We start from the raw sequence: 26,627 nt of genomic DNA on the forward strand, positions 1-26,627 counted from the left end.
GGGCTGACTGGCGCCCACACTCCAAGAATCAGACCATGAAAAAGCCTCAAATCCAGTTAAATCAGCCCATCTCAGTGTCTGAGCGCATTATTCCTCCATATGCTGCCGGGGCTTCTAATGTCCTGTAGGATTACACAGATTTGTGGTGACACGGCTAATCACGCCAGCGTAGAAGCGTATTTATCCCGGCCGAGCCCTGCCAGCCGGGACGCCACATAGTCACCACAGAAAGTGTTTAAATGCTTCCTAGCATATTCCAGCACCAGAGTGGATACTGCATGGGCTGAACGAGGCTGTTTACAGGAAAGGAAGCCTAGCGCTCAGAACTTCTACTTTCTGCAATCCCGTTTCTCAATAATAAATGAGGAGCCTCATCTATTGAGACGAGACGAGAGAGTGTGCGTCCTCTTCAGAGAATCATAACGCCAATCAGAGAGTGCTTCATTTCGCTTGGGCTCCGCTCTCATCTTGTAATCAGAGCTGGTCTATGCTCAGACCATTTTACATGGCTCTGAAAACAAATCTCCAATAAATCACTCTAATGTCATTTTCAGGGCTGTTAGCAAACCATTTACAGACAATTCAGTAATGCCGAGTGATCGTAAGACTGTTTACGATGCACTGCTAATGGACAGGATGTCTCTGTCAAATTAGAGAGTGAGAAATATTGAGTTTGCCTCTTTTGTTGGGGCCCATGTCTCACATCAATCCTTATTGATTGGCTGCTGCAGGAAATCGAAATGAAATATAACTAGCTATGATCGTTCTAAACTTCAAGTCTCTCAACTTGGTGAATCTTGCTCAAAAGACCAGTGTAGGCCTGAATGAATTCCTATGCTGGACCAAACTGGTAAGAACTGGCTGGCGTAGCTGGTTAAGCAAGTCAAGAAGATCTGATGAGACACCAGTGCATCAAAATCAAACGTATGCTGTTGACCAGCTGACCATTGAAGTCTGGCCTTTGAGATCCTGTTTCAAAGTGAATTCCCAGTGACTTGTTTGGCCAACATGAATATGTGTAAGACTGGACAAGAGTCTGAGCCCACAATGATATTTTTTAAAGTCTTTTTTAACCTTGTTCAGGTCTCTGCCTCGACTTATATTCAACTCTGTTTAGGTCTCAGTTTTGACTCAGACTCAAGCCTTGTTCAGGTTTCTGTCTCGACTTATATTCAACTCTGTTTAGGTCTCAGTTTTGACTCAGACTCAACCCTGTTCAGGTCTCTGTCTCGACTTATATTCAACTCTGTTTCGGTCTCAGATTTGACTCAGACTCAATCCTGTTCAGGTCTCTGTCTCGACTTATATTCAACTCTGTTTCGGTCTCAGTTTTGACTCAGACTCAATCCTGTTCAGGTCTCTGTCTCGACTTATATTCAACTCTGTTTAGGTCTCAGTTTTGATTCAGATAGATTCAGATCAACCCTCTTTAGGTCTCAGCCTTGATTCCAACTCAACCCTTGTCAGGTCTTTGTCTCGACTTATATTCAACTCTTTTTAGGTCTCAGCTTTGATTCCAACTCAACCCTGTTCAGGTTTTTTTTCTCGACTTATATTCAACTCTGTTTAGGTCTCAGTTTTGATTCAGACCAACCCTCTTTTGGTCTCAGCCTTGATTCCAACTTAACCCTTGTCAGGTCTTTGTCTCGACTTATATTCAACTCTGTTTAGGTCTCAGTTTTGACTCAGACTCAGCCCTGTTCAGGTCTCTGTCTCGTCTTATATTCAACTCTGTTTAGGTCTCAGTTTTGACTCAGACTCAACCCTGTTCAGGTCTCTGTCTCGACTTATATTCAACTCTGTTTAGGTCTCAGTTTTGATTCAGACCAACTCTGTTTAGGTCTCAGCCTTGATTCCAACTCAACCCTGTTCAGGTCTTTGTCTCGACTTATATTCAACTCTGTTTAGGTCTCAGTTTTGACTCAGACTCAACCCTGTTCAGGTCTCTGTCTCGTCTTATATTCAACTCTGTTTAGGTCTCAGTTTTGACTCAGACTCAACCCTGTTCAGGTCTCTGTCTCGACTTATATTCAACTCTGTTTAGGTCTCAGTTTTGATTCAGACCAACTCTGTTTAGGTCTCAGCCTTGATTCCAACTCAACCCTGTTCAGGTCTTTGTCTCGACTTATATTCAACTCTGTTTAGGTCTCAGTTTTGACTCAGACTCAACCCTGTTTAGGTCTCTGTCTCGACTTATATTCAACCGTGTTTAGGTCTCAGTTTTGACTCAGACTCAAGCCTGTTCAGTTCTTTGTCTCGACTTATATTAAACTCTGGTTAGGTCTCAGTTTTGATTCAGACCAACCCTCTTTAGGTCTCAGCCTTGATTCCAACTCAACCCTGAACCTTAAGTATTGGTCTTGACTCAACCGTTCTCCAGTCTTAGTCTTGATTCAGACTCAACCCACTTCTGGTCTTGGTCTTAATCCAGACTCAAACTACTTGGGTCTCGATCAGGACACAGACTTGAATGAGCTGATCTCGACTAAAACATCAAGCTTGCATTTTCTTATTACCAATGAACTCCACTTTGGAAGTCAATAAGCTGATATGATAAAGAAATAATGATGCATGCTTGCTACTATATATTGTGAAAAGCTTCATTTGTGTGTATAACTGCTTTCAATTTACGTTGGAATGATAACATTTTTCATTGGGGATTTTGATTGTACAATTAAATTCAGATGCATATAGTGTGCATATAGTGCATATCTACTATTAATAATAAATAGATGAAGCATGTCAGAAAATACAACCTATTTAACCAGTTAATAGAGCAAATACATTGCAGCAGTGCTAGAAAGATGAAAACATAAAGCAAGAACTACAGACCTAAAAGAGTTTAATTTGGTTGCATTACTGCTAAAAAGCTTTCCGTATTTGTGAAAAAGCCAAAAAGACAAAGAAGAAATATGAAAGTGCTTAGCTCAAGCATTTTTCTGACCAGATTCATTTAAATGCACATTTCTGTCGGAAACTATCAAGAGGATTTAAAAGATTAAATTAGATTATATTATATTAAAATCACAATATTGTCAGAGTCTAACACAGCCTTATTGATTTTATAAAACAGTTACTATTTAATAAAATATTAAGGAAGCATTTAAACATTATTTTATTCATCAAATGCATTAAGGGCCATCCACAGAACAAACAGTCCAGAGTCAACTGTTACTGTAGCTGTAATTTAGCACAGCTAGAATGCTACAATCAGCATCCAGGACTGCAATTATCAGTTTTGTAAATAATCTTTCTCGTTCACTCAGTCGTCCACTCTAATGCCATTGTCTGCGAACAGCCGAAACAAAAGCAATTTGTCAAATTTTGTGAACACAAACGGCTCTTGGGTTTGAAGATGGTAATGAGAGGTTTGTTGAAAGAAATGAGATCATCTTTCCACAGTAACACATACAGTAATTAATACTCAGGAGTGAGTCTGCTTGTTGGAAACGCAAACGCCATGACAACAGCACTGTAAAGTGCTCCTTAATTATTGCTCTCTAGAAGACTGCGGCCACACGCAGAACCACACAAATCCACTTTAGCCCAATGCAACGTGACCCCAGAAAACTGTCCTACTAAATGGCGTCTTGATGTTTTGGTGGAAAATCTACATTAAAAACATTAGGATGATGGTGATGACGAGGCTTGTATTATTCACAAAACAGTGTGAGTTTCATTTGAATTTCTCATTAGAACTGAGACGTGAGTGAGAGAATTACTATTTTTACTTCCTGCTATCTGAGAGCCAATGACAGTCAGCCGAGTTTAATGAGCACCATCTGCATATCTCTAAAAGTAATTAGCACTCTCTTCCACATGATGTCACACCATTAGCATGCATAATGCATGATCCTGGATGTGGTATTTTTAGTGAGAGTGTTTTTACCTGCCAGCATGTACTTTGAGGTGATTCTACACATAACTCAAAAAATAGCCACAAACTTCAACATCAAGATTTGATATGAAAACAAACAAACAAACAAACAAACAAACAAAAAAAGCTTTAAAATGCACTAAAAGTACATGAATGTACATGGAAAAGTATATATTACAGGTGATGTGATTGGTCAAAAATTTCTGTCAGTATTTTAAACAACTTTTAATTTGTTTACAGATTAACCTTTTATTCATAAGCATGTTCATATTGTGTACTAACAATTAATTCATGATATTCCAAAAATTGTCTTTCTAATCTTTATATTATTACAATTATATTGTATTATCAAATTTTAAGCCAGTCATCTTCTAAACCATAAATATAATCTGTTCACTCTATGTTGCTATATAGAGAAAAGAAAAGTTATATAATAGTTAATAAATAATTGTTGTATAATTGTTGTACCCTGTATTCTTTTAGTATAATTGATATACTATAATAGCTTTTGTTAACATTATGAAGTAGATTTTATTTGTATATTTTAAGTTTGATTTTCATTATAATTTTAGTACTTGTTTTTTTATTTTCATTTTTATTAGTTTTTAATATGTCTATACATATATATATATATATATATATATATATATATATATATATATATATATATATATATATATATATATATTAAAAACTAATAAAAATGACAAAAAAAACAAGTACTAAAATTATAATGAAAATCAAATACTGTATATGTATATATACTGCTTTTCAACGACCATCAGTTGACCATGTGTTTTTTACACCCACATACTGTATGGTGTAGCATCTAACAGTAGGATCTACAGTAACAACTGAAATTAACCAGAAAAACACTAGTTACTTTTCAAACATTCACCTCAACCCCTCCCTTCCATTTCCCCCTTTATAAGATCCAAAACGTTGCAGACAGATAAAATCAAATCTCATTCTACAAGCCAATTCTAATTATTGCTGAATATCCTATTTCACTCAAAATATATGTCTGATTACTGAAGAACACTAGGCTGTGATTGATGTTTGACATTGATTTTTATATCTGCAAACATAACCGTTTTTATCTGACCGATGTGTATTTTAATATAAAAGTAAACACAACATATCCTTGAAGTGCAATTTATAAACAAATAAAAGAAACCCGGCATCAGTGTTTCGATTTATTATTGCATTGTGTTTCCGTCCAGATCTTTTCCCCACCTCAATTAGCTGTGCTTCTGCACTAAGTAGCTCTGACCAGTGCAACCCACTCTAATGCAGCCCTGAGCCATCCCTGACCACCCTTGACCAACTCTGATGAAAAAATGACAGCTTTGGGGAAAGACAGCGAGCTGAGCCAAGTAGCTTCATAATTAAAGAGAGACTATCCGACACACGGGTTTGAGAAGCCGGGAGAGATGAACAGATACCTACCTTCACAAGAGAGGCCATGAGAAGTGACCCCTGAGAGGCTGTCCCGACAGACGTTACAGAAGGTAGGGCGAGCGTGGGAGCAGGCATACCAGTTGTGCATCCCTGAGAAATGTTCCACATTAAACTGTGCCGTCTAGCAAAGGAGAAGTTAAGACAAATTGGCAGCGCCAGGATAAGACTTTTTCAGAGCCCTTAAAACAAAGGCTATGTTTTTCAGCTCTCATACACATACATGCATCACACAGACTGGCTCATATATAACAGCCGCAGGTGTATGACACACAGCCCTCCTGTATGCAACACCACGCCGCCATGGCCATCTACCTGCAGCACTCTAATGCAACAGGACAGTGATTTAAGAGGCCAGTTGTCAGTTGATTGTAAAAAATGATTGAATAGGGAGGATGGCGCCCCCAGGCAGGGGTGCCAGCGGAGCGCTGGAGTTCTGGGTGTGGTATTGCAGAACACGGGGGCTGAGAGTCTTACATAACCATCTACATCTCAACACTCAACGCTGCAGTCCGCTCTTTCATTTACTGGTGTCAGGTGTAGAAAAACACCACATGCACACATGCACAATTAGAGTCTGTTAATTAGCAACAACAAACAGAGCAGAATTCCTTTTTTCCAGAACTATTTTAAACATAACATGGTATCTGTGCATAATATTTCAGATGCATATGAGAAAAGAAGAGCAGGTATGTTTAGAAGCTGGATTTAAACATCCAAAGCATCTGGCGAAATACACAGGACCTGACTGCAAACATTTAAGGGGATTCTAAGGCACGCATCTAAGAAGTGTGTTTGAAAAACAGTGATAGTTCAAGATGCAACTCAAGTCAAACAGCGCTCTTACCTCGTAATGCTCTCTGGACTGAACCGATTTCAGTGAGCTGATCCAGTCCTCCATTTCTTTCCTGTTCTCAGCACACAGGATAAGCCTTCGGAACGGTGTAATTACCTACAGGGAGACAGAGATCCGGGGAGATGAGAGCGGAGCGGAGCGTCTCACCCGCCTGCCTGACTGACTGCGACTGACGATGAGATCTCCCCCTTCCCACTCTTTAAGACAACGCTCGGGACAAGCCCCCCCACCACTCGTCTCCTCTTTAACGGCCACCTCCACCCCTCAGGTCTTTTCCTCTCGACTCGTTTCGGATGCTTGAGCGAGATTTAGGCTGACAGGCGGAGAGCCCGAGAAAATGCTAAAAGCCTGTTTCATAACAGGGGCAGCCTCCAGGCGAGTCAACCCCTGCGCTTTTAATATGGCTATAATTTATTGATAACGCCACCCTTAACATCTCCACATGCTGGTGGCACACGGCAGCGCGACAATAGTTTTCACTGCAAAGCGCGTGGTGAAGCAGGTGTTACAGTCTTTATGGAATTACAGCTTACCACCTGCATCAAAGCAACAGCGCAGATTCCTACATAAATCACTTTCTCATTTTGGCTACTCTGGTTTTAAAGACGCGAAAGATGCATTTAGGTCATTTTTGTAGATTTACAATATTAAGGAAGTGTTCGATGCAAAATATGACATTTGGTGGCCACTTTATATCAGAATGAAACTGTGGGAATTCCCGATTTACAGTTTTGGTCTGATTTTCGATCCTCAGATGTTGCTCTTTTATAGCTCAATAGGATTGACTACTGAGTTCTGAGTCAAAATTCTTTCATCATTTTTGTTCAACTTCATCTACAAATGAAGATATTTTTAATAAAACCTGAAACATTTCTGTCTCTCCTTTAAAAGAGCATTCCATCAATTTTAAGCTTCAAAAACATAATAAATGCACCATAAAACTACTCCATATGAACCATGACCGCTTTATATGATGAACAGATTTAGGCTTTTATTCATAGAAAACATTCATACATAGAGCTCATCTCATGCGATAAGCAGAAGCTCAAACGTGCTTGCTTGATGCAAATGATGAGGTTTGTTCTAAACATTATGCAATTAAGGGGATAGTTCACCCAAAAATGAAAATTCTGTCATTAATTACTCAAGGGAACTACCATGTTCAAGGCCCAGAAAAGTAGTAAGGACATTGTTAAAATAGACATCAGTGGTGCAACCTTAATTTTATGAAGCTATGAAAATAATAAAGTCATTATTTTTGTTTTCTTTGCACACAAAAAGTATTCCTGTGAGCTTAATATAATTACGTTTGAACTACTGATGTCACATGGACTATTTTAACAATGTCCTTACTACCTTTCTGGGCGTTAAACATGGTAGTTCCCTTCATGTCTATGGAGGGTCAGAAAGCTCTCGCATTTCATCAAAAATATAAGTGTGTTCCGAAGATGAACGAAGGTCTTATGAGTTTGGAACGACAGAATTATACCTTTAAGGTTAAACTTGTGATTAACGTATTTGATGCACTATGAGCATCTGCATTGATCAGTGCTTATTTTTGATCGTTTTGGTTGAATGGACTTTCAATGGAGGGACAAAATTGCTCAGGTTTCATCTTAATTGTGTTTTGAAGATGAATGGAAGTCCTATGGATTTTGGATTGTTAACATAACTTTAATTTTTAAGTGAACTATCCCTTTAGGTATCACGTTTATCTCCAAAAATACAAATGAAAAACAAGACGATTTTTGATATAAAGTAAAAACAATAAAATTGGTGTGGACAGCTGAGATAATTTGCTTGTGAAATTTCGTTTTCCAGTCTCCATTTGCTATCTTTTAGTCTCATGGCTGTCGACTGACACTCGACAGAAATTATTGCATTAAAACATTGTTAAAATACAAACTTGCTATTTTTCATCATATCTATAATCTACAGTGAGCTGTCATCACAGATCCGAGTTTAGCACAAGTGTCAGTGTTCTCAGTTAATTATAAAGAGCTGTAAAAGAACCTTGTATTCCTGGCTGCAATAATAAGCTCACATGGATGCAATAGATAAACCCCATCTGTTCCTGTTATAAATGCCTCAACCATAAGTTGCCTCACTCATTTTTGGAAAACCAGTCATAACCATCTGGCATGATGGGGTTTGAATCGTTTCTAATTACGTTTTTCCTAGCTGGCTACTACAGTTTTCAGACGTGTGGTTACCAACAAACAATGCTATCGCTCTTACACAACAGCATACAATCCCCCTATGAAAAAAATCACAGTGGCTATAGCTGGCGCACGAGTGGATGACAGGGGAATTCACTGAAAATATCTCCTAACAGCAGCGGAGGTGCTGAGAGAGAATTACACACGCAACAGAGTAATGTGGATGTCAGCGTTGTAGCTCATTATCTTCGCCATTTGAGCGGCGGGTGAAGATACAGTAGCTTCATCCATGGCTTGTTAATTCTTACTGTTCTTTAGTGCTGTTGGATCCGAGTGTTGTCAACCCCCAGCCCCCAAAAATCCACAAACTCATTAGTGGCTTCTGCCTCCATGGGACTTTCTTTACCATTTGACAATAAAGCCGAAGTCAAAAGGCATTAGCAGTGCACCATTAAAAGAATAGTCTGGGCTCAAAAAGCTCTAACAGCAGCACTTGTTTTTAATAGGAAATTTTGAAGTTATGCTAATGCACTTAGAGTCTATGGAGCCAGAGATCTTAAATGCATTTGAGTTTGGAATGACATGAGGGAAAGTAAATAATGAAAAAAATGTCCCTTTCTTTTTCCCTCGTACAAGTCTAATAAAGTATCTATAATACTGTGATTTTAAATTCATTCTGCAATTTTCCTTTATACTATATATATATATATATTTATTTATATATAATATATATTTTTTTTTGTTAATTTATTTTATTCTATTATAATTTTTTTGTAAACTCAACCTGTTTGAATGTTGCTACATGAAAAAATAGATATTATTTTACTGCACTGTAAGGAATTAAAATCTCAAAAATATATAGTGACTGGTTACTAAATCTACATTTTTCAATTGGCCTAACTGAATTAATAAAATAAATTCATGTTATTCAATTTGGCCAATTGATCAGTCAATTGAAAATTTGGAGTTTTTTTACAGTGTAAGTCCAGGTTCAGGTCAATGACAAAAAATAAATCGTTTGAAAATATAGTTTAAAACACATAATACATTTTAAAGAAATGTTTAAAATGGTAAATGTAACGAGTCATAAGATATTTAATATATTATTCAAGATAGAAGAATATATTCTAACAAAACTGTGAATAACTAATTCATAAATATAATAAATTTATAGGGTTTCGTGGTGTTGCGCCACATGATGTTACACCTGAATTGATCAGAATAAGTATCTTAAAAACATATTTTAAGATACAGTACTTATTCAAACAGACAGTTTTGAGGGTCTGAAGGGGCCTTCTTCTCTACAATTTGTACAACATGACTTTCTTTCAATTAAACTTTGTATCACAATTGTACAATTGTATCACCCTGAAATTTAAATGCATTTTATAACAAATGAATTAATCTCAATTGGCATTTCATCACAAATCAGAAGAGGTTAGCTTGTACTGAACACAAAATATACATTGAAATGGCAACCCACATTGCATAAATACTGAATAAGAACAAGCTTTGCAGTGCAACTTGATCAGTCGTCAGGATTGAATGATTTAACCTCCTTTAAGGTGACTCTTTTGTCCAACCAGATAAGGTCATTTGAAGCGTAGAGTGTCTCTCCAATCATCTGAGGAGCCTCTTCTTCAGGAAGACACCTCCTTGGTAAATACCATGCTGTGCCAGTGCACCACGCAGCTGCTATGTAAGGGCTCAGTTGTCCTTCACTAGCTTGTAAATGACAAGTGTTCTGCGAGGCATGTTTAGCAGTGCAGCGTGGAGCTGTGAAGGGCAGTTCAGTCCGAGAGCTGCGACAGCTTCATGTTTATTTACATGTTCACCATAGATACTGCAGATCTAAAGCACAAGCAGGAGAGGCTGCGTATCATCTTCAAAAACAAATAAAGAAGTCACACTGTCCAGGCTACGCTGTCAGCTGCGGAAAGAGACGCTGGAATTTTCCAAGCGTGTTATTTCATTACTTATAAAGCTATTTGATTCATTTTTGTTGCCAAAAAAACATACCTATCAATTCTCATGCCCAGTCATGATGCAGTAATCACATTAGCATTCATCTTTCTCCCTTACACAATCAAACACGGGCAACTCCCAGCTCATCCCTGCCAGCCACTTACTCTAAAAGCCTCTTCAACCGCCCGAGCTGAGGAAAGTGATTTCTCATGTGCGCCATCACTGCAGATCATGATGACATTCAAATGGAGTTTAGACAAACTAGAAAAAGATTTCACTCTTTTACAACGACGGGGTGTATGAAACCGGTTCTGAAATGGCTCACAATGGTCGACTAGTCATCAACAGCTGACATGCTGATAAGTGAGATGGTTTTAGAGAATCGCAATGTTGCATAAAGCAATTTAACAATAGAAAATTGCCATTAAATGTGGGTAAAAATTACACACTTAAAGTATCTGACACTAAAAAAATGCATGTTAACTGCCATAGTTCAGGGTTATTATAGATAACTAAAACTATAAGCAACTGCTACTTGAAGTAAAGCCAAAATAACTCAAACTGAAATAAAAATCTGTAAAAACTATATAAAAAAAACTATATAGACATAAAGAAATAACAGAATTATTAAAACAAAAACAAAATAAAACAACAATTGACAACAAAAAAAAACTACACAATATTAATAAATTTAATATCTCACTGACATTAAAATAACACTGCCCCAGTTTGCGGTGTCAAAATAAATAAGTAAAATAGCACCAGTCTGCAGACACAGTTCTTAACAAATTTATCTATTACATTTTTCTATGTGTCCAGATATGAGGAAAGACTATCATGCCTTAATTTGTTTTATTTAAAATAATAATAATAATTATTATTATTATAATGACTTACAAATTAATCTATTTATGTTGTATTTGACATCTATTTTTGTTTGATTTTATTTCTGTGTCTAGAAATGGGGAAAGTCTATCATGCCCTAATCTGTTTTTTATATATATATAAATCATAATTCATTTAATGACTTACAATTCTAAACAAATTAATCTATTTATTATGTATTTGACATCAATTTTAATTTAATTTTATTTTATTTTTATGTGTCTAATTATGAGCAGAGACTAATGACTTAATTTTTTTATATATATTATTATTTTTTTCCAGAATGTATTTAATAGCTTACAATTCTTAAGAAATTAATCTATTTACAATGTACTTGAAATCAATTTTTTTTTTTTTTCTGTGTGTCTAGTTATGGGGAAAGACTAAATTTTTTAATATATTGTTTTATTATTATTACTTTTTCTTCATTGTTTTCTCACTGATATAGCAATCTATATATGTTTTTTTTTTATTACATGGTATTAAAATGAATATATTATACTTAAAATATGCTTTAATACGAACAATTATTACTATTTAAGTAGTCAAATTTGATGATTGTATTATGGTTTAAATTAATCTCAAGACCCCTTGAATCTGTTCTGTGCACTCCAACCACATGAGCTTTACACATAAACAGCCCTTATGAAACATGCCAGTTTGAGATCAAGAATCAGAAAGCAACCTGAAACAAGCCTAATTACACTTGGTTTCCAGTTCACATTTTTTTGACTAGTGGTTCAGCCAACCCCCCAATTATTTCATTTTGAAAAGAAGTCATTTGCGCATTGCTACTACTCTGCAGGACTGTTTGTTTGTGTATGTTTGTGGCCAAGTCATGTACTAACTGATAGTCGATGGAAATACAAGTCGAAGAACAAGCAAAGCCACCAAAATGAGAACCGGCACCATTTTGGTAGAAACTGGTCAAAGAAGTGGCACTCGAAAAAGCAGCAGTGAGGTAAAGAATGGCTCTCAGACCAGTGAGAGAGTCCCCATTGAGTGAAGGCACTGACTTTTGTCTGGGGAAAGTGAAGCCGTTCCAGTTCAATACTCAGGAAAGGGCAGTCAAAGAAGGCACCAGAGCTGCTTTATTTAACACAGGCCTGAGTCCGTGACACTACAGAACATTCTAGAGTTGATAGATTAAACCCTCAATGAAGCTCTGGGAGAAAACAGCTCTGGATTTGATGGAAAGCTCCTCGTGATCAGATACAGTAGATCTCAAAGTCTGCTCATTGTTCTTGATGCAGTAAAATAATCCAAAAACCACAAACCTACTACTAAATGAATGAATCATACATTATCATTCATTTATATATTATTATGTGTAATAAAAAAATTAATTCAGGCAATGTGAATATATGATTTAACTAATACAGCAGGAATTTAGATTACAGCACAATGTTAAAGGTCAGATAATGCGGGGCTAAAATGTAGATATTTTCACCCTTTTACAATCATTTCTAAACAATGTTTATTAATCAAAAACTATAATGTTTAGCTTTCTGATCGCTGTAAGATACACTTGCTCCATCGCGGTTAACTCCAGCCAATACAGAGTTCCTCATCTTTTCATACCACAGGAAAGAGATACTGCGTTTAATTAAAGCGCTCCCTCGTCGTACCCCTTGAAGTCTACATTATTTCACATTAGTGAGCCAGCGGATTCCCTCTGGACAAAATTGATTCTTATTTCATTAGATCTAGCTCAGTCTATATATGGACCTTAATCTCTGGCGGGTCAGGCCCATTTTTTTCTAAGAAAGATCATTAAGGACATATCAACAAAGTTGATTTTTAATAATATTTCCAATATGCTTTTATTGTGTAGATTTCATTATCATTGTTCCTGTATTGATCTGGTGTGCTTTACCGGACTTCATAAGATTATTCATCATTAAATAAGCTACATTAGTCAGAACATCACAGATAAAGTGTCTCAAACATGATTTAACTGTTTACAAAGGACTGTCGAAATAATACTGACAGAGTATTCTGCTCGATGTCGATGAGTGTGACAAACTGAATTCCATTTAGAATTTTTAAACACTATTTTTAATTATGAGGCGTGTCTCAAAAATGGTAAAGAGCACATAGAATGATGAATAGAGAATAAATGAACTCTTCTAGAAAGTGCATGCATTGGAAAAGACTTTGAAAATTTAAATAAATAAACTAAATTAAATATGAAAGTAGTAGGATCATTTAAACTACACTATAAGTTAACAATTCCAGTGGCAAAGATGTAGTTTTTGGAGTATGTTTTACAAGAAAATATCAAGTTTCTAAGTTTAATTATTTGTGAAATATACTAGCTAATTTTCTCTAATCCTACATTAGCGTTTTCACTGTACTTAAGGGAAAAAAAAAAAACAGGTAATGAAAAATAGACCAAAGATATGTACTTTCCCTTTATACGTCCAAGCAGATTTGAACCTAAAATCTGATCTGATCATATTTGGTGTCAAGTACGCACGTGCAAACATACAGAAAATGACATTAATAAACACTGTCCTAAGTCTCTCCCAATTCTGTACCATCTCGAGATGCATCAGTCTGCTGCACCATTAAAACTAAGCAGCATAAATACAAAATGACAAATTCATTTGCGTGTAGCCCTTTAAAAGCTCTAGCCGCAGCCAACTGAGGATAATGGAATCTTGTTCTCGAAAGCTGGCGACGAAGAGCACTTGCTGCTGGAAGCTTTGCCTCGCTCACATCACGTGTACCTCAAGGTGCAGCGTCCTGCCTTTCCTCTTACACGCTCAGAAACCCTCACAGAGCTCAACCAGAATATAAAGACAAGTTTCCATTCAGGTAGTGAGCAGAACCCAGTTACAGTATTCATGCACTCACCAGCGATCCGCTCTCAGCTGCACCGCTGCTTCTGGAATCACGAGCCGATGCCTGTGAGTCTGTTTGTTAAGCCTGGTTTCTCCGGGGTTGCTCTCGCCCTCCCCAACCGCTGCAGAGCCCTCCACCGCTCAAGGAACAGCCCACCGGAGACACATGCAATGTCACATGCACCGCCACACTCAGCGTTTCCACATGGCCATACACATGAGTGCAAATCTCGCTGGACGAATAAAGAACGATTCCTGCATACTAAGTAGCTGTTTTAAGACGTCGCGTGTGTTTAAGCTGGACCCTGTTCTCCATTACAGCGCGCTCCAGACCACTGGTCAAGTCAAGCAGAAGCGAGTCATTAAGGAGAGCAGGCTAGCGTTCGCCTCTTCCCATCATCCCTCATCACTCGCTGTGCCTCCGTCCTCCAGTATCTTTCACTCGCTCTCCGCTTTTGACTGTAGCCCTTCACCACCGGGAGGTGTTTGTGAGTGACATCACTCGAGGATTTCCTTTTGTTCCGCAGACATATCACTTCTTTCTCTCTCTCTCTCTCTCTCTCTCTCTCTCTCAGAAACACACAGTGCTGTGGGCTATTTTTAGCTCACAGCACGACTACAAAGCAGAAGGTTGCTACACTCTGAAAAATGCAGCAAAAATGGAGCCCAAAGTGGCTGCGCATTATGAAAAGGTGCCTGCTTTAGAAAAGAAAATTGCAAGGGAAATCGATTTTGTCTCGTTTGTTTCTTCTAGAGTGCAATGAGATAAAGTGCAAATGGAGACTTTAGGGCACGTCTACTGCTTTTCAGGATATTCTCTGGAGGATAAAACCCAGTAGTCTCTCAGTAATGCCACATTTGTGCTCAAGATATTGTACAAGAAATCTGATATCAATTCTTCTCCAACATATTTCATCAAATTATTCCAAGCTATGCTATAAAAATGTAACAGATCATACCCTTTCTTTGTAAATAACTTTATCCTAATACTATACTACAGTGTTGAGTACTCGAGACTCGGACTCGGTCTTGGACTCGGTCTCGAGACCGTATTTTAATGGTCTCGGTCTTGTCATGGACTCGTGTGCATTTTGACTCGGTATTGACTCGGACTCGAACATATTAGGAATCGGACTTATGCCCGAGTCCACTCGAGTCCCAATCAAAATATTTCATGATTATTACTGTATGTTAATGTTTATTTAAATTGATGTATGATTGACACATCCAATGACTGGTGATTTTCTTTTGACGTGAGACGTTAGGCCAGCAACACACTGGATGCGTGGCGCAAGTGCCTCAGCTGCGTGGCGTGTCTTTTTTTAATTCGGCTCCCATGTTAACAGGTTAGATCTTGCAGACTGCCTGCGTGAGACGCGCGGAAAACCCGTGCATGCTAGAAATAGAACCGACGCCTATTTTTCACGCGACACGCGTGCATGTTGGAAGCGTTTCCAGGCAAAATATACTAGGAAAATATGTTTATATGTCATTTTGTACACAAATACATATTAATTCATGACATTTTGATATTTGAAAGTCTATAGGTTTACATAAATTCAGATATAAATGTAATTTTAAAAATAAATTAATAATGATCGATTTTCAAATATTGCACCTGTCAAACATACTCTATTTTGCCGTCAATACTGTTGACGGAGTCTTATCAGTAGGTGTGTAAAAAAATAAAAAAATAAATTTGATATTGTTGTCATGAAGACAAGAGCCTGGTTTTTCGGCGGCCTCCCTCTATGTCACCTACAGCCGCAGCAGTGCGCCAAGCGCCGCGTGCAGGCACGCTTCTGGTGTGTAAAGACAGAAAACGCGAAGCAGCCACCACGCTTCTGTCACGCAGTAGAGACGCCACCCAGCCAGTGTGTCACCGGCCTTAAGTTACCCTCCTGCCATCCGCCTGTAGTGATCCCGCTTTCCAGAAAGCCACATTGCTACATTATTTCTCTCAACTGTGTTATTTTTACAAAGTAGGACAAAATGGTCACAGAAAAAAAACAAATATTGTTTAATTAAATTATATAATGAATACAGACACAGACTGACTGTCTCAACACTAAACATCTCCCCCTCAAAAACAATGTCTGACACAATGCATTGAACTTATATTGCATTTGATCCAGCTTTCTTCCCCTGGCACATACACACTTTTGGATGAAATTTTCCTGGACAGTCACTCGGCTTTTGTGTGTATGCCCTCCATAACTAAAAAAACTTCGACTAGTGTGTATTTTACCCTGCATTAAAACGCACCATCCAGGGAAATTAGCATTAGATTATCCGTTGCTGTTACAGAAAGTGATAAAATGGTAACTGTTGTCAGTCCCCGCTTCCTCTGCGCCAGTAGAGAGAGTTTTAAGTCTGGGTGGATTGATCATGTGACCACATCGTGCTTGGTTGGGTAGCTGGATGGTCTCCTCACTTATTTTTTTGAAAAGTAATTATGCCCATCTGTAATCTTCACAACATCTAAAGTGCACATAATCCAATACATTGTAAGGATATTAGCAGTCATTAGTTAAGCTTCAAGGTTAAAAGTTATGTAAAAGCTGTTACAGTTGAACATTTACAGGTATAGTGGTACAGTAATGTTACTTGTACTAGAAGTGTTATGTAGAATTACAATATAGAGTCGTACAGTAATATTATGTGTACTAGAAAGGTTATATGGATGTGTATAGTGGTACAACGATGTTATGTGAAAATGAGAACTTAATATTGACAAGTAACACTTCATAATACTAATAAAATTACCTTTACACCACATACTATGTGGCCCTTTTAACCTTTATTGTTTTCACCAAACATTTGACATACTCTTGAAGATTTCTTTAGGTCTTGTCTCAGACCCAATCTCTCTGGTCTCGGTCTTGACTCGGACTCGACCCTTTCTGGACTCAGTCTTGACTCGGACTCGACCCTTTCTGAACTCGGTCTTGACTCGGACTCGACCCTTTCTGAACTCGGTCTTGACTCGGACTCGACCCTTTCTGAACTCGGTCTTGACTCGGACTCGACCCTCTCTGGACTCGATCTGGACTCAGACTCGAATGAGCTGGTCTCGACTACAACACTGCTATACTATACTATACTATACTATAACTATACTATACTATAATATAACTTAATTCCATCAAGAACATTTTCAAAAGTATTTTAATCATTTTTAATGATTAGGCATGTCTCAATAACTTTAAAGACTACTTAAATATTAATATAGACTAAATGAACACTTCTAGAAAGTACATTTCAAAAATAAAAAGAATGATAAAAAATATAAAGTTAGATGATTAGAATTTTTTTTGTAAACTACAGTATATATATATATATATATATATATATATATATATATATATATATATATATATATATATATATATATATATATATATATATATATAAAACATTTTTTCAAGTTATAAATTACAGTGGCAAAAATGCAGATTTTTGGAGTAAGTTTTACAAGAAAATACTGTTTTAGTCTTTCTACTTTTTTATTTTATTTATTTGTGAAATTTACTAGCGAATTTACTAGTTGGTTTCAAAAGGAAATCCTACATCATTTTTGCTTTCAGTACACTGAAGGAAATAAAGAGGATTAAAAACGGACCTAAGATACAGACTTTCCTCTTATATGTTCATGCAAATTTTAACCTATTGTGATTTTTTTTTTTTTTTATTCTGGACCGTTTTGTGTCAAGTTTGCACATGCAAACATACAGAAAATGTGATTCTGACTAATAACTAACTGAAATGAACTGATGAAGTTTTAAGTCTCTCACAATGTCTTTGTGCTCAAAGTCAAACATTTCTCATCAAATTATTCCAAGACCAGATGATCCAAGCTATGCTATTTAAATTAATTAATAGGTTTTGATAGATTTTGGAAAAATAAAAAACACAATAAAACTGTGGCTATTTTTACTTCAACTTCAGTAAAACATTACAGAGAACTCCATTATGTCTCTTGTGACATAAAAGAGCAACTTCTGAGCGATATAATTCTCCTGTGAGCAAACCTTCAAGAGCCTCAGGAGACCACTAACCAGCACAGAGCAAATTCCCTCAAAATGAAGTTTGTCATTTCTGCCCGACAGTGTCAGTGGGATCACAAAAACAATGTTTTCAAATGGGTTTTGAGTAGGTTTGGCTTGCTCAGAAGTGTGTAATGTATTTCTGAAATCTCCATCATCAGAGCATGTGCGTTACACACACGTCCACACGGCCCACTGTTAAACAATATGTCAGCGATCAAATCATCCAAAACATGCTCAGTGGAGCACTAACATCTCTGCTGCTAAGAATAACCCCTCGCTCTCCTCAGAGCTTTTTTAGTCCGCCGTTGTTTCTTTTTATAGCCGTGCCTGGGGAGCAGGCCTGCAGTTTTTAGAAGGACACGACCACAGTCCCTGCGCCACGGCGTGTTTGATCGCAGCTGACGACACTTGTTTACTTGCTCGCAATCGCAAACACACGTTATACCATGGAAAAGCACAAAAACACAACCCTGAGGCAGCATTTGCATGTTTCACAGTGCAGAGAATAAGTAACTTTCAATGATTTTCTAATAGTGGATGTTTCCGGGATCTCTGAAGCTTAAGTCGTTGTACGTCTATAGTAAAAAATTAATCGCTTTGTGTTCCCATTTGCTCCATTAGAAAAATCCTGTCATGTTCCTGCACGATCGTGTATCCAAAAAATACAAATAAAAATTTAAGAGAATTACAGCAGTCAGAAAAGAGACAGATGCCAAATTTACTCTCTCTCCAATCAGATGTTGTATTAGAAACGTTTGTGGGCAATGGCAATGTTTTCTTTTTGTAATTTAATGACAATATAATAAAACACAAAGTATAATGTTAAAAATGAGCACTTTCCATTTTTTAAATAAACATTTCAAAATGTTTTGCTAGATTTATGATGTTTTGCTAGAAACGTGCCATCACAGTAGTAAGGGTAACACTTTATTTTGAGTCAGGTTTAGACATGTTACTAACAATTTTTCTTTTCTTTTCTTTTTTTTGGATGGGTCCACAACATACAACATACTGGCTATGAGAAACTTCCCAAGTATATGTCAACTTATTTTACTTATTCTACATTCTCACCTAAAATACTTTTAAAACTACATGTCATGACACGATAACAGTAATATTGTGAAAGTTATCCGAATAAATAGTGGTTGAAATCACAATGCTGCGTGAACTCAACTGGCAGAAGCCCCTGCCATGACTTGAATTTGCGTCTGTTGTGAAGTGAGTTTCACACGCGAATAGAGCGAGTAAACTCAAAATCTTCAAGCATCCAATTACGTGCGAGTAGTGTGATTTATTCGCGCAAGTCGCATCTGGTGTGAACGCCCCATGAGAGTTAGTAGACATGTGGTTGCAAATGAATTAGAATTAGTTGACATGTAGTTGCAAAGTTTCTTATAATTAGTAGTATGTCTATCAAAATAAAGTTTTGAGTTATAAAGTTTTGAGTTTTGAGTTATAAAAATCTTGCAATCCTGTTTCAAGCAAATACTGCAGTACAAGCCAGGTTTTCAAATTTGAATTAAAAACACAACAACAACAAAATAATAATAAAGTCACGTATATTAATCCAAGAAATTTTGTCAAATATGCACTTTTGCAGTTCGCATTGACACCAAATTCTCCACCATCATCTTGTCAGTCATGTCTTTTTACTCTATCCACATAACTAAAATCTCAGCTTTCAGCTAGTAATTGTAAGGTCATTATCCAACTGAACTAAATAGTTTTACTTTATATATATATATATATATATATATATATATATATATATATATATATATATATATATATATTTTTTTTTTTTTTTTTAATGACAGTGGGGGCAAGTAATGTAATCAGTGAATGGACGAACACCATCCTGTAGTATCCAGCAGACTAATAGTCAGTATTACACATCTAATGTGCTGTCTGTTTGTGGATATTCACCTGTGTTGACATAAAGCGTGAAAATGGCCGCTTACCGTGAAACTATTGTTGACATTCTTTGTGCTTGATTCGGCAACACTGGCATCTGAGAGATCCACCTCGTCGAAAATAAGAGACTGTGGACAGGAGGAGAAACAGAAGGAGAAGAGTAAACATTGACGATCACAGTAACGCAACAGATTTAGCTTATGCTCATAAACAAAAATCTTCTGCACAGTAATGCTGAATACTGTTCTACTGAAATGACACGGAAATGAGCTTATTGAGCTACTGCTTATCCTATGCACTACCATGCGTGTGTGCTATATGAGTTTAAGATGGATGGCAGACAGCTGGGTGTGTTATGACCTCCTCCATCAGCGCAGAGAGCAGAACTAAAGGCCTGAGATAATAATAATAGCAGTGAGAACCTCTATAAGGAGAGTCAGGATGTTAGAAACTACTGTTGACTAAATTGATTAAATGGCAACACAATATATCATACCACCCGGCCCTATGTATAATCAGCGTCATGCATGAACTCCAAAAAGAGATACGCATTTGAAGGATAAAATAAGTATTTCCAGGCTTCTTGAGACCTTTCCATCAAGTTTGAGTGGCTGATATTTGAGTAAACGATGCTTGTAGTATACTCAGGCAGTGTAAACAGTGTGACATCCTATTTATGATCTGTAGGCTTGACCACTCTACAGCATGAATCTGTCACAGACCATGCAAACAAAACCCCCTCGTCTGAACACAGCAGGGTGATCAGCCACCTCGTTTCTGTCTGTGAGGTCTGTGTTGTAACACCCAGCTCTCTGCCGCCATGCGCTAGTGCCACTCCATGTCATTCAGGAGCTATGCAGGAAGTGCTAGCTTGCGTCATGGCAGCTGCATAGCTATGAACTGCCGATTTTTGCCGACTTTCTCTCCTGATTCGGATCAGACCACGGACACAACGGACCCCTGAATGCCATCCGTAACCATAAGGTGGGCAGAGAACATATGAATGGAGGCAACCACACTCAATGAAAGGCTTGTGGGTAAAACATCTCCTTTCAGACATGGACAATGACATACAAGGCACGTCTCCAGGACTCTCCTCTTCAGATGCTTAAACAGACAAGCAGACGCGGAAATGATGTGATGCCGCTTTGGTTGTCCAGTGAGGAGAACGGGCATCCCGAACAATGCCAGCAGGGTGATTGGCGGTCAGCAATGTCATTGATGAAGGCTAGAGAGATAAAGAGGGGGGCGCTGCTGTTGCTGACCCGAATCGCCACCAAGCCTTCCTCCGATCCACTGGCGCCAAGAGCGGGCGGCTGACGACGGGCACCGCTCCAGCAGACGGAAAGCACCCTCCAGCACACACGGCTACGAGAGACTCGATACTGCCAGCGGGTCAAAACGCCACCCGCCTGCCATAGAGCAACCACACACACACACACACACACACACACATAGTGATGTTATAGGCATGGTAGAAGGTGCTATGCAGGTGCCCATGTGCAGCTCTTCAGTCCCTCTCAGCACAGGCATGCCCAGTAACTCCTGAGAGGAACCATGGTCAAGCAGGTTTTTTTACCCCCTTACCTTAGATCACTCTGTAGGGCTTACAGGGGGCTTACTTTACACTGTAAAAAATGTTGGCATCATTATAAAAAATGTTTTTGAACACAACTGGACTTTCTTTATCAGTAATTGCATAACATTAAGAAGTGCAATGGTTTACTGTTTTTAAGGCAGCAAGAAAATGTTTGAAATTTTTTACAGTGTAGTGAGGGAGTAGAATCAGTATCTGGATATAATGAAAGAATAGCTCACCTTGGCATCCTTGGCATAGTAGAGCGTCCGTCCCCGCAATTTGAAATAACGCTTTTTCCAACGCTGGAACGAGCTTGTCTGTTTCAGAAGCAGCCCTTCCTTCACGCTTGTCTGCAGAAAGAGAGAGGCAGAACAAGAAGTCAGGAACCATTTAAGCGTTTGCACACAACACAAAATCACTAGTAGTGATGAATAGATTAGCTCTGTACATGTTTTATTGTTCCAGAGCTAAGACACCTCATTTGTGCTACAATCGAAGGTAGCTATATATCCAGACAGTATCCTTCAATGCCAGAATACTCAGTAAAAAATGTCTTAGATCTTTGAGTTCAGCTCATGATAAATGGGGGCAAAAACAAAAGTGTTGCGTTTAGAATTTTGTTCTGTGTATATATAAGTTGCTGGTCATATAATTAGAATATCATCAAAAATCAAACGCTGTCTGCTGTTCAAGAGTGGCTTGACACAAGGAATGCGAGAGCTGAAACCCATGTCTTGAATACGTCTGTGTGTAGTGGTTCTTGAAGCACTGACTCCAACTGCAGTACACTCTTTGTGAATCTCCCCCACATTTTTGAATGGGTTTTGTTTCACAATCCTCTCCAGGGGGTGGTTATCCCTATTGCTTGTACACTTTTTTTCTACCACATCTTTTCCTTCCCTTCACCTCTCTATTAATGTGCTTGAACACAGAGCTCTGTGAACAGCCAGCCGCTTTTGCAATGACCTTTTGTGTCTTGCCCTCATTGTGCAAGGTGTCAGTGGTTGTCTTTTGGACAACTGTCAAGTCAGCAGTCTTCCCCTTGATTGTGTAACCTACAGAACTAAACTGAGAGACCATTTAAAGGCCTTTGCAGGTGTTTTGAGTTAATCAGCTGATTAGAGTGTGGCACCAGGTGTCTTCAATATTGAATCTTTTCACAATATTCAAATTTTTTGAGATACTGAATTCTGAATTCTGCTTAGTTGTCAATTATAAACATCAAAATTAAACAAAATAAACATTTCAAATATATCAGTCTGTAGCTAATGAATGAATATAATATACAAGTTTCACTTTTTGAATGGAATTGGTGAAATAAATTGATGATATTCTAATTATATGACCAGCACCTGTATATGTATGTATATATATATATATATATATATATATATATATATATATATATATATATATATATATATATATATATATATATATATATATATGTTGAAAATTGTAAAAGTAGTGTGAACATTTCATTGACACTGACAAATCAAAGGCACGTTCCTTTGTCAGATGGAAAAGTTTTCTCCTTTTTTTTTTGGCCATTTCCTGTGAACATATTCGTACCAGTGCTGACTGAGTGACATGAAACAGACGGGGCAATAAAAAAATCCTCTGTCCAACTAGCTAGTCAAGTAAGCTAAATTATAACCTTAAATATGAGCTGTTCCTGCATAGACACCATCCAATTATATCCCAGCTATGTAAACAATGTTATAATGTACCAAACAAAGAGAGGGCATGTGAGACTTAACATGAGCATAAAGGAAGCAGAATTTGAAACTCAATATCAGCTCTGGACGTCCACAGGGACATGTGCACAGTGTGGGTCTGCCCTGCCAGAGGAAGGAACAGGAAGCCTTGCCAAGATCAAGTGTGCTTCAACACCAGTTTCATGCTTGGGAGGGGAAAGACAAGGCAAAAGGCAAACAAGAAAGGAAGCCCATTACTCAAAAGATCCTGCCCTGCACAGTGCCACTGTCCCCTTGGCAAGCGTGAACTCACGGAAGCCACAAAAGGAAAAGGCAAACGATCTCAAACCCAAGATATTTATTAGCAAAAAGGCTCCATGAAAAACCTTTAACATCCATGAAACCCTTCCACTGCAAAAAACATTCTATCCTCTCTTAAATACAAAGAATCCAAATGGGGTTTTCACAGTGATGCTCTAGAAAAAGATTTTTGGAATTTTTAAATATAAATGTATAAAAGTAGCGGAGTGGGGGGAGGGGCAATTAGACATGTTCTGAAATAGTACAGAATCTCCGGATCTAAAAACAAGCAAAGAAGATGCAGAAAAAAGTGACTGAATCATTGCTTATGCACATGTAAGATAAAGTGGTCATCACACATTCAACAGCATATAAACTACGATCTACGTTTTGTTCATCATTCTGAATCTGATCTGTACTTCACGTTAGGCTAAGTTTACAAGAGTGTGTTTTTGTTTTAAAATGCATAACTTTTGATACAGTTAAAACTGATTTTGATACTCCTGTCGTTTAAACTACTCCGCCGCTATTTAAAATGCTGCAGACCCTGTTTAAGTTTGAAAACTTTGGGGTTGCGTTTTCAGTGTAAACGGACAACGGTTAAAACACTTTCGCTTTGCGTATCCTTGATGACCGTGTAAACAATAACATCACGCTTATTGTTGTACCCACAGATATGTATAGATGCACTATTCGACCGTTCCAGATACGTTAAGTAGCAAAATCCACCACTTTGGGACAGTGAAGTTAACGTCATTCACCATAATTATCAATGAGTATTCAAAGATATACAAGTGTATAAATTCCTCTTGTAGATGCACAGTCAACGCACTCAAATGTTCGCAGACCGTTCCAAAAATGGCGGATGGCTTACTTATCACGGACCGTTTTAAAACAAAAACACACTTGTGTAAACAGGGCCTTTGACAAAAATGCAATTTTCTCAGCTTTTTGTTCAAAATATTCAAGCATTGATGTATGACGCAATTTTAAGAATAGTTCATTGAATTCTTCAACAGCATCACTATGAAAAATTACTTTTGGAACCTTTATTTTGAAGAGTGAAAGATAATCCATCTTAAACCTTCTAAGTGAAACTTTCCTCAAGATCATAAATTTTGCAGAGCCGGATAGTCTCCTGTGAAAGTGACACTCCAGATAACCCGATGCAGTTTTCAAAGGCAGCGCACACGGTTTTGCCCCTGCATGGGCCGGAGGTCTTCGACATGGCGGGAGCGAGAGGAAGGCAGCCGGAGAGAGATGGGGGCCAACACCGAGGGTCATCCTGTCAGCCGGTCGCCTTGACTACACCGTCATTAAACACCATCCCAGCCCCAACCGACTATAAACAAGGGCCATAGACCTGCGAGCAGTCAAGCTCCTTCCTGTCCATTCATCTACAAATATAGCAGGAACATGGAAGAAAAAAAAAACAAACACAAATCCACAGGCATATATGGGAGGATGGCTATTTATAGCAGAGGAAATATGCTCTCTGAGGGGAGAATTACAAACAGAGACGCAGGGTTCGATCTGACATCCTGGTGCACAGCTGTGTCAACTTAAACAGTGAATCCATCCACCAGCGCACTCGGTGACACTACATCGCTGCTAAAACACCCCTTCAGCTCGGCTATAAAACACTGAACTCACTCTGCATTTACTAAAAATACCTGAGTGACATTTAATGATAAATGGATGAAAAATGAAGGTGTGGCTGTTGGTGAAATAGTGGAAAGCTTACTTCTTTGGGGTCTAATGGATATTTACCGAGAAGTTGAGTTGCATGTGAGTGACATGGCAACCTATGGCGTTCCTATTATAATGAATGAACAAAGCTGTATAAGCTGAGAGTAAGTGTGCTGATTTTAATGGGAGTCTACTTGTTTTTTCATGCCATGTTGAATCGCTTGCAGTGTAGGTGGGGTGTGAAACTGTTGAAATGGCATTTAATTGGTACATTAATCAGATTAACTCACTAAATGTTTCGCAGTTCAAGTTTGTTTAATAAACAGCTCTCAGTCATAATATGTGAGTTACCCACAGTCCGGTGGAATAAACTATGGAGATTATGAAAGTAAATTATAATGAACATAGTATAGTAATATAATATATTGATTATATAAGTAATCATACATAGTAACAACCAATCTAAAGTCGCTGTGGTATATTTTTAGCAATAGCCAAAAAAACATTGCATGGGTCAAAATTATATTTTTTTCTTTTATGACAAAAATCATTAAGATAAGTAAAGATCATGTTCCATGACGATATTTTGTAAATTTGACAATATTTTTTACACATTCAGGTTCCAGATTTTCAAATAGTTGTATCTCAGCCAAATATTGTCCGATCCTAATAAACCATACATCAATGGAAAGCTTATTTACACTTATTGACACTTAAGCTCCAGGGTCTTAAATACGAACTTCAAAGTTGGACTTGAATGCCGCTTCTTTCTCCTTTCTACCTTCACCTAGATACCCCCATTTATCTGTCACTAAACCTCCACTGGATGACACAAAACACATCATTTTGATAAAACTACATATCAAACTTCTGTCTACAGAGCATTTCTACTGAATAGACAGCCACGTTTTATTAAAGTCCAAACATCAAAGGGTCATAATTTACTTTCATTATAAGAAAAGACCAGTATCTGTTCTGCTTAGTGGTTTTTGGTTTTTGCGAGTAACTCATGACAGCATGTTCATTTCTAGTCGAAGTTTTTATGTTGAATATGTATTCCACTCACTCATGAAGTCACACCAGATGGATTTAATTTAATTTAAAGCCACTTTTCTCATAAGTCACTTTGGTAAGACCATGCATGCCAAGAATATGAATGTACGTAAACGCAAAGATGACTGCTTTTCCTTTTCTATGTCTCTAGCCATATCAGAAATGCATTTTTTTTTTTAAATACACTAAAGTTTGGGGTCAGTAAGGCTTTTTAAAGAAATGAATATTTTTTATTTAGAAATGATGCATTAAATTAATCAAAAAAGACTTTCAAAATTATACAAAAATTATCTCAAATGA

General features: G+C 37.6%; 1 protein-coding gene across 7 annotated transcripts in view; it reads right to left on the reverse strand.

Moving 5' to 3' along the window:
• Nucleotides 1-26,627, reverse strand: part of LOC113109029 (diacylglycerol kinase eta) — a 74,993-nt gene that overhangs the window by 32,952 nt on the left and 15,414 nt on the right. For 3 of the 7 annotated variants that reach the window (XM_026272507.1, XM_026272508.1, XM_026272506.1), the window contains 5 exons: nt 21,828-21,938; nt 21,275-21,421; nt 20,057-20,137; nt 6,183-6,287; nt 5,327-5,459 (listed from right to left, as the gene is read on the reverse strand). In XM_026272507.1, the coding sequence (XP_026128292.1) occupies nt 5,327-5,459; nt 6,183-6,287; nt 20,057-20,137; nt 21,275-21,421; nt 21,828-21,938 (577 nt within the window). Of the gene's footprint in view, nt 1-5,326; nt 5,460-6,182; nt 6,288-14,059; nt 14,605-20,056; nt 20,138-21,274; nt 21,422-21,827; nt 21,939-26,627 lie in introns of those variants that run through there. The other 4 variants (XM_026272513.1, XM_026272509.1, XM_026272510.1 and 1 more) reach the window with 3 other exon arrangements.

The sequence above is a fragment of the Carassius auratus genome, chromosome 9 (genome assembly GCF_003368295.1).
Source record: "Carassius auratus strain Wakin chromosome 9, ASM336829v1, whole genome shotgun sequence".
Lineage (NCBI taxonomy): Eukaryota > Metazoa > Chordata > Actinopteri > Cypriniformes > Cyprinidae > Carassius > Carassius auratus.